This window comes from Propithecus coquereli, unplaced genomic scaffold (genome assembly GCF_000956105.1).
Source record: "Propithecus coquereli isolate 6110/MARCELLA unplaced genomic scaffold, Pcoq_1.0 Scaffold167, whole genome shotgun sequence".
In the NCBI taxonomy this organism is placed as follows: Eukaryota; Metazoa; Chordata; class Mammalia; order Primates; family Indriidae; genus Propithecus; species Propithecus coquereli.
In genome coordinates this window covers 2553557-2563445 of record NW_012141302.1, presented here as the reverse complement: position 1 = coordinate 2563445, position 9889 = coordinate 2553557, and the positions used below count along the sequence as shown (strand labels likewise).

General features: G+C 39.9%; 1 protein-coding gene across 1 annotated transcript in view; it reads right to left on the bottom strand.

Moving 5' to 3' along the window:
• HECW2 (HECT, C2 and WW domain containing E3 ubiquitin protein ligase 2) overlaps positions 1–9889 on the bottom strand; it is a 211165-nt gene that overhangs the window by 139238 nt on the left and 62038 nt on the right. The window contains exon 2 of the mRNA XM_012641641.1: positions 124–231. Within this exon, the coding sequence (XP_012497095.1) occupies positions 124–231 (108 nt within the window). The remainder of the gene's footprint in view (positions 1–123; positions 232–9889) is intronic.

Sequence of the window (9889 nt, the reverse complement as noted above, 5' to 3'; positions counted from 1 at the left end):
CAAATGGCATAAATATGTAAATCCAAAGCCAAAACTTTTAAAATAACACTCAGAAAGATCCATAGATTTCTGCATATTGGGCAATGTTTAATAATAAGCTATATTTCACACTCAGTTACTTACGTTCCATGAAATAGGGCCCAGGCTCAATTCTCCATACAATTTGCCCTTTTTGTGTTCCGGTCACACCCCTGTTTTTAGAATCCCAGAAGTTGGCTGGAGAATTCTCATCTGAAAAAAACCAAAGAAACATTTTTCAGCTTAATTATAACCTGTCTTTCCTTGGCTAAAAGACTAACACAGGTTCTAAAATAAATGGAAAAAAGACAGGGGAGAAAATAGTAATGAACACTATTCTACTGATGACCTCCCAGCACAGCGTCACCCTGAGTTTCTACACTTGTGTTCATACGAAAGAAGGGGGAGGTGTGGAAAGAAGATGGCTCTTCTGGGCTTGGCCGGGGTGGTCAATGTCACCAAAAGACAAATTGCAAAGAAAAAGGGTACAACTGCTGCAGTGTCGGCAATGAGCTGATTTATGAGGAAGGGGTTGGGGTAACCTCCCATCTGTAAAATCCTTTATAAAAAGCAAAGGAAGAGCAAACCTGGGAGAATGTAACAGAACTAAAGATGAGATGAACAAAAGGGGCATTAAGCTATGAAACTGAGTTAAGATAGAGCACAGCTTTGCCAGCAACAGTGTTTAGGGAACACAAACCAAGTCATCACATCTGCCAGGACAGTCTTTTACAAGAGGGCAAAGGCAGTAGACCTTGACACAAGATGAGAAAAGGAAAAAGAGTGTTTTAGGCTTTTGTATGGAAGGAGGATAGAAAGGACGGTGACTCCCCAGCCCCAAACAGGCTTGAAAGCAGCATTTTCCAAGCTTTCTGATCTCATGGTACAAAGAAAATGGTAATGTTTGCAGGGCACACTAGAGTAAACAGAAGCCATGCGTACAACTTGAGATGAGAGACAGGGATCCTCTGCTCTGGCTTCCTCAGGCTCTGCCCCACCACCCTGCAGGCTGAAGGATGGATTCATACACTACACCTTGCTCACATCACACTAGTTTGAAGCTCTGTCCTGGGGCCTAGAATAGGAAATGAAACTAGAAAACATGAAAAGGAGACCATTCAGAGTTGTATAAGAACATTAAAAAGTATTAATATATAGTGACACTGGCTCTAAGTTGAATGTACCTCATTTGTTTCCTCAAATCCCTTTCCTAGGAGGAAAGATTAAGAATACACCTTAACTGAGAGGAGAAATACTGCAGACAGGGTGAAGTAAGAGATACACCGAAAAAGGAAACATGGAGAAAAGGTCCCACGCCCAAAAGAATAGTCCTGAGAAGAAAAACCTCTCTTCTTTTGAGTATGAAAGAAATAGAAAGTGGGTCAAAGTGAGGGGTCAGAGGGATTTCTGTCTGTGGTTATCTTTGGGGCCCACAGTATGGGCCCCATACGGTTTCATCACATTGGAAAGCCAAAGAACTTTGGGAGAGATGGTCCTTCAATTTCATTTGCATTTAGCACATTGTAAGTCAAAGGTTCTTTATTGCAAAAGGTCAGGAAACAACCATTGTTCTTTATAAGCATGGAAAGATATAACCCGCACATGGCATCACCTCCTCTCCTAGACAAACAACACAAGCAAACAAACTCTATTCCATCACAGAAATACTGATATTCAGAAGCACTGACATGAAGACACTGATATTCAGAAAGCACTCAGGTAATTGCTTAAAACCGGATTTAAAAGATGTCATGTGTCTCCTCAGGGCAGACCGTGCTTGCTGCCTAACGACTGAAGTTCTTCCTTGCCAACCAATCACCAATTTCATTCAAGGCAACAATGTGCCCGGTTAAAGATACTCACCTCCCCAGAATCCCTTGCAGCTAATGGTGGCATGTAGTTTAGTTCTGGACAGAGAGATGTAAGTGGAAGTCTCCTGGGTGGGGCTCCAAGGAAAACTGTCATTTTCCTAGTAAGAAAAGGACAGACTTGGCATCCTTTTGCTCTCCCCCTTCCCCTATTCTTGGATGACAGCCACATGCTAAAGACAGCACAGCAAGAAGCTAGACGCAATCAGGACGATTCATTCAACCACCTGCCTCCAGGCTTCTTGATACCCAGGGAAAAAATCAATTCCTATTTGGTTAAGCCACTGTGGTTGTGTTTCTGTTACCTGCAGCTGAACACAATTCTTAACAAATAACTCACCATTATAAAAACTGCTCAATGATTTAGACTCATCATTCCTGACTCGATCTGGAATCCCTGAGTTTGCATCACTGCTCTGGGTTACACAACAAGGGTAGCTGCTTTGCCTTCAGAAAGGTACTTTAATGGGCAGAGCTAGAGCTGCTTGGATAGGGAGGGGGACTCCCATATTTTCACAAATAAATTTATTTATTGGTCACCTGGAAGGCACAGAAGTCTTGACCATGAAGGGAACAGAATACAGGAATAGGAAGTAGAAGGTTTCCACCTATTCAATATGCATTAAAAAAAAAAGTAGCTATGCATATGGGAAATTTACTAAAAATATTGTTGTCACAGTTTCCTCTTAAGGCCTCAGGAGAGATGCAGCAGTATCAAATCTGGCTTTAAGGAGCAAGCACTAGGATCACTATGATAAAAAGTAATAGTAAAAAAACTGCACTTGTTCATGTCACCTCGCTGTAAGAGTGTTTGCACCTCTGGCATTACTAAACTTTTTCTTTTGAAGCAATCAGTTAAGCCAAACTAAGTACACATTTCTGACACAACAACTTTGGGAAGATGGGACCCTTGAGGAACAGAAATGGATGGAAGGGTGGTGATGGGATGAGGAGAATTATTGTAAGAGATCTGAGCCCTGGACAAAGGGCACCCTGAGGCTTTCACAACCCTGCCCATGTTCCCTAGAAGGGAGCTTGGACAGAAAACCGGTGTTGGCATCTCTTGTTCCAAGAGGGTCACTAATACTTTCTCGGCAAGTCACTTCCCCAGGGTAGAAATACTGCATTACCTGAGTATTCTTGCTTGGTCTCAGAAGTAGGAAATAAGAGAACAAGTGTCATGTGCTTCTTTCCCAGACCCTTAACCAAGAAACAGGTCTAGAGTTAAGCATTCAATTCACCCATCAACTCATGTGGGTTGGGATAAATGGTGTATCCGTGACTTAGTTGGTTCATAGGCCATGTGGAAAACTCCATTTGGTTAAATTTATGATACTTAGAAAAATAAAGGCTTGACACCAAATGTCTAAAATGTACTGAGTATTTAGGTTCATACAGATCACAAATGTTCCATATATGATGAGAAATTGGTCAGAATTTGGATGAACAGGGCAAGAGCAGAAGCTTGATGGGGGCTGTTTTGATTAACGCCAAGCATGTGCTTGTCAAATAGGAGATACCCAAGATGATTAATATTCTGCTTATTGTAGATTGAAATGTTTCTTTGATGAGATTATATTTCTGATAATTTGTTATCCTTGGCCGATACTAACACTTTTGCCATCAAGTGGCAGCTTCTCTTAATTGCAAATATAAAGTCTCTAGACTTTATATAAGCAGTTTAGGGGCACAGAGTTCAAATAATTATGAAATGATCGCCACAAGCCCTATCACTACTACCGCTCCTACCACAGCTGGAAGAGACCTGGCACACCCTAGGAAGGCCCCAATGACTCATTCCTTTGCTTTGTCCAAAGAAGACCAATTTTAATTGGTCCTTCAGATTAAATTTTTTTTCTTTAGGTAGGTTCACACCTTTGTCTGGGTTGCAGTCAATTTTAGTCTAGCCTAAGAATACTTTTACAGTGACAGCATTTCTCTGCTCAGTTCTATTTTTCACGGATTTTCAAAGACGAAATATTTTTTTCCTGGATTGTATGAACTGTTCTTCTTTATCCTCATTTAACACCTATATTTGGTGATTCGGTCTTTAAAAAATGCCCCCATGCCCCAGTAAGAACAATCGCTGAATATAAAATGGTTTACCAAAGAAAGGATTCTAAATCCCCTACAAGTGTCATATAGAAGCAATTATAAATTTATTTCTTACTTTAATTCAGTAAAGGTTCTGAAAGATCAAAGAAATTCCACTGGTCTTTAAAACCAACCAACCATTATTCCATTTATACTTGGCTTCTTCCCTTCCCAGTTTCTCCCAACAACTATTCCAAATCTGTTCCCTACCTGTCTTCACATCCCTTACCTAATTTCCACCCTCTTACTTGGAGCAGGGTACTGTGCACCCTACAGCATCCGAAGCAGGGAGGGCATCAGGCCTGCTCTCCCTTGGTTTCTGTATCCATACCTTCTACTGTCCTCTTGCTTAGGCTTCTACCCTCCCCCTTTACAACGGTGCCTTTGACCCAATTCCCTCCATCAGTCACTTTTTCTCACCTTAACCTTTAACTGCTCCTTTAGGGACCCTCCTCTCAACCTAGAAACATGTCCACTTCCATGAAGTATACTCTGCTGGTCTTGCCTTTGCTCTTTGACCATTACCTTCTACGCCCCCTTTCTCACCCTCATTTGTATTTCCCCTCCTAGTAGGATTAAAGCATCTCTTTTTTAGTTACGGTAGAGTCTAAATTTTATAGGAGTGTACATTCTAGATACTTAGGTAACTTCCTAGCTAGAATATAATTACATAGAAAAAACATTGCAGATGTTTAATACATACACCTAAATACCTTCTTGAAATCTAATTTTGTTTGTTAGGGTTTATATAAAGCTCGTCCCTTCATGTCTCATATGTCTTCTTTGTTCTCTTACAAGTCTAGTTGGCTGTACAGTTTCTCTAAATAGAAAAGCAAAACATGTGCATGCACAACACACACACACACACACATGCACACACACAGTTCTAAAATCCTTCTAATATAATTTTCATACCCATCTGTTTGTAAATATTGTGGGAACACAATTAAGAAAACTTTTGAAAATCTTTACACTTGCCTTATTTTAGCAATCCATGATGCTTTCCCGAAGTTATTTCATTTAGTTTTGTTTTTATGATAATTACTCTTTAGTGATACTCCAATTAATCTTTTTATTATTAATAATACTGGAATTACTTCTATTTAGTCTGCTTCTTCAAGGGAGAAACAAAGAATACAAATAAAGAGTACAACAAGGACCACACTTTGAACAATTCTGCTCCATGGGAGCAATTCTGCTTCCTGGGAAATGGAGCAATCCCAGCAATGTCGTGGACCATGTACATATCTTTGACTGTTGCCCCCCTCACTTGTTAGCATGTTCATTACTTTATTCCTTCATTAGATAGGCATTTATTGAGTCCCCTATGAAGATCATGAGAACCCACGTCCTACCACAGGAGTTGACAGTGTAGTGGGAGGAGACTGGCACACAGACAGAAGGCAATGCAAAAAGTGCTATGATAGAGGTGTGCACACATGTTAAAGGAGGACAGAGGAGAAATGATTAGTGCTTGCTGTGGCTGTGTTTCATTAATGTGGTTCTGGAGCTGTTCAGTTTGAAGTGTCTTTGGGAGATGCCTACTGAGATATCCTCTGGGAGATCTATAAATCTAAACCAGTTATTAAGTTCTCCTATCCATTCCCTAGACATATTGTTTTACCTTCCAGGGTTCATATTTTTGGTTCTATGAATGGTCATCAGAAACACCAAACACGTGGCCACATTTAGAGCTGAATTCAGTAGTAACTTACTGCTGTTGCCTGGGTCCCAGAACATTATCCTTTTCTTGCTTGGAAAAGTTGGATTAATTATATTAACCTACAATGTGATAGTAAAAAGTAATTTTTAAAAAAACTAAACTAGTCCTTTTTAAATGCCACAAAAAGCTAAAATAATGGAAACATAAGGAGTTTTAATTTTTTCCATATTCTTCCTTCCCTATAACATTTCACACAGAGATGGGTGTGAAAATTATTTTTAAAAGTTTAATTTTTGCCTGTACATGATTTTTGGATTTCCAGAATATGTCCTGTGAATAGGCTTTTAAGATAATAAGAGAATATATAGGAGACATGACCAGACATATTCAAATGTATATTGGATTTGGCAACATTTCTATGTCTATATCAATAGCTCCAAAACCTCCATTCGGTAGTAGAGATAAAATTGAAACAAACGAAAAAAAAAATTCGAAGCCCTCACTTTCCTACCAATAAACCCAGGGGAGTGGAAAATAGATGAGAAATCTGTGAGAAAGATACCATATGACAGATGTGCCAGAGAGGTGAAAAACAGTGCTTACAAATGTTATTTTGCTTTAAAGTAATTCTATCTCCTCTCTACATTTTCTCAAAAAAAAAAAAGGGCATAAACATCTAAATTGATTTTCAATTACCTGTTGGATACAAATTGAAAATAACTACGTCTTGAGATTAGATCATAAAGGTGCCTGACTTTGTTCTGGGTACACTCGGGAATGAGATGCCATGTCTGAGATTTGGGGTTTGGATAGCAATACTAAACCACAATTCAAATCAAAATCATCATTATAGACCTAGACATCTTCAGAGGCTCCGCTCGACGGTTAAAATGGTACAAATTTATCAGCATGTACTAGGCAGGTTACAGGAATCCCACTGCAATGTTCAGACGAAAGTTCTGACAATGACTTTGAGATCTCAACCACACTGCGGGGGAGGGGCGAGTCTTCACCCCTGAATGTACTAAACAGGACACTGATTTTATTAACTTCTATGAGAATTCACTAACAAACTTCCTCATGAATTTGCAAACTTAGCATTAGTTTTTAACCCGATCTCCCTAGATGCCCAATTCTTTACATTAAAGCCCTCTCCTAGGGAAAAAAGAATGTAAGTTTCAGACGTTACTGAGCGATTACAATCATGGCCACCCGCTGAGAGTGCACCCACTGCAGACTCTGGCTTTGGAGCTGCCTGAGTGGTTATTTTCTTATACACACCTGAAAGATTTGCTGAGAATAATGTGCTAGAGACTGGAGAAAAGGACACCAGCATGGTATAGGACAGATAAAGCAACACAGGCTGAGAAGAACCAACAGCAAGACTGCAAACTCCGGCCTTGGAGATATTTTTGCACCGGAAGCCCTGGGAATGCTGCCTGGGAGCGGACCACGCTGCTGCCCCGGAAGGGAATGCTGGCAGGCTGGAGACCTGCAGGGCGCATGTGCGGAATTCAACGCCACACGCCACCCAATTTGAGAGAGATGTTTTATTGGTCTCCTCACAGGAGGCGATCCACAAGGGGGTGGGGACCTGGAAAATGTGAAGTATTCCACTAGATCCACCCAGGGTGAAGTGTAGCCAAGTCCTAGCCCCTCGAGGGGCCACCTGAACACTCACACCTCCACACGTGCTGGGCAGAGGCAGGAGGTTCCGCTAAGCAACTTCCTACCTAAAAACACCTCACCCCATATTATTTGACAAGGGCGGACATCACTGGCAGCCCAGTGAGAAGAAACACGTGGACATATTTCAGTAAATCCCTCTCAAGGGTTTCAGTCGTGGCCCCAAATACCAGATCATGAGGAGCAGAGATGGCTTATAAAAGAACCAGTTTCAAACACAGGTAATGTGACATGTTGAAACATGTCTCTCTTCTGTTCAGTGGCTCCCTATCTCTTTCAGAGTAAAATTCAAAGTTTTTATGACGGTTTACAGTGCCCACAGGACAAGGCTGCCCACTCCCCTTCCAGTTACAGCTCTGACTTCATCCTCCTCTACCTCCTCCCCTTCCCTCCTCGCTCCACTCTAGCTACACTGACTTCCTTATGTCCTCAGAAGCTGTTGTCAGGATTCTGCCCCAGGGCCTTTGTCCTGGCAATTCTTCTGTCTGGAACATTCCCCTAGATGTCCTTATGGCTCAATCACGCCCTTCAATTTTTTGAACCAGGCCTTCTCATCAAGGCCTGCTCTGACTGCCTCATTCAAAACTGCAACTCCTCCTCCAGCATTCCTGGACTATCTTACTCTGCTCAATTTCTTTGCCATGACCTTTATTGTTTTCTAACCTACTACATAATCTACTTACACATCTTGTATATTGTCTTCCTCTCTAGAATGTAAACTCCCAGAGGTCAAGGAATTTTGTTTATTCTGTTCACTGATGTATCTCAAATGCCTAGAACAATACCTGGCACATAGTAGGTGCTCAGATTTGGTTGAAAGAAAGGTATCTTGATATCTTCTTTTTAATTACAACATTAATCAAATATTAGTATTATATTGTTAAGATATACAAAAGAGAAATAAAATTCTCACCAATGAATGCATAAAGCCTTTTTGAAGAGATCTCCATCTCTTTCAGAATAGAGAAAACCAAGGACAATATTGCAAATTCTTTGGGAAGCTTTAATGGGCTAATTCCATAAGATCAGTTTAAACTCTTAATCTTTATGCCAAGAATTTCCAATTAACATTCACACTTAATTAAATCACACTGCTGAGGTGACATTTAACTTTGTTTATATCTTACAGTGGTTCATAGAGATGCATAAAAAAGATAAAATGGCTTGCCTAAGATCACATATGTTCCTTCTTGACAAGGAGTTTCTTTCAGAGCATTTCTAAATTAAGATTTTTTTTTCCCTAACTGAATGTTTTATTACATAGGATTTATGAGAACTCAAATTCTTTGATAATACTTCAAATGGAAAAATGACTAAAGGCTTACTTACATCAAACAAGAAACCTCTATTTTATTTGGCTATTGTAAAAATGTATAATAAATCTTATTGTGAAACAGAATAAGTCATTTACAATAGTTGCATCCAATTTCAGAATAAAAATCTTAGCAGGAACTAAGTGTTCTTCGTAAAATTTGAAGCTTAAAGATTTCCAAAGTCTCTTTCAAGTACATAGTGCTGTCATTACACAAATTTCCCCATCGTACTTTACCTGACTATTTTCCTGTGGCAATTATGCTTTTATAATGAGAATGTAAACCCAAGCTCTTTTAAAGGGTCAGGTATGGCCAGCATTTGGTAATTTGGTAAACACCTTAGCACAAGATACAATATTAGGCCCTTCAACAATATTCTATGACAATGACAGTAAAATGTCACAATCCTATTCCCTATACCAAGGCTGACAGGGTAGAACAAGACTTCCTGCTGCTAAATAACTTTCATGAGAAAGAGCAGAGTAAATGACTATTTCCAAAAGGCCACAATTTGGGGCAAGTGATAATAGGCAAAAGAAAGTTCAAAAGAACAGTTCAAGCCTCAAAGACAGAAGGAAAAGAACAATTACTGAAGGGATAGAAAAAATGCAATTTATAAAAATTAATTCAACAAATATTTATTGAGCATCTGCTATCCACCAGGCAATATTCTAAGAGACAGGGATTCAGGCAGGAATAAAAGAGGCAACATCCCTGTTCTCATGGAGATTTTGGTCTGGTGGGGAAAGTGATTGATAAGCAGATACATAAACATATGATGTAATGTCAGGTAGTGATAACATGGCTTAAAGATGGACAGCCAGGGTGTGGAGTGGAAAAAGGTTGGTAGGAGAATACAGTTTTACATAGGTTGGTCAGGGAAACATTTGAACAGGAACCTGAATGAAGCAGGGGAGTTAACCAGGTGGAGATTTGGGGGAAAGGTGCAAAACAAAAATGCAAAGAACCTGAAACAGGAACCAGCCTACCATGTTCCAGGGAATATCAAAGTGATGCAGATAGAGCAGCAGCATGAGTGGGGGAAGATGAGATCAGAGAGAGGGGCAGGGGCCAGCCTGTAGATCATAGTAATATTATAAGAAATATTCTCTAGAACTTACTATGTGCCAAGAACTGTTCTTAGTGTTTTACCTTTATTAACTCATTTAAATTTCTAACAACCCTTTGAAGTAGAAACTACTATCAGATTTTTAACAATGGGGAAAATAAAGCACAGAGAAGTTAAG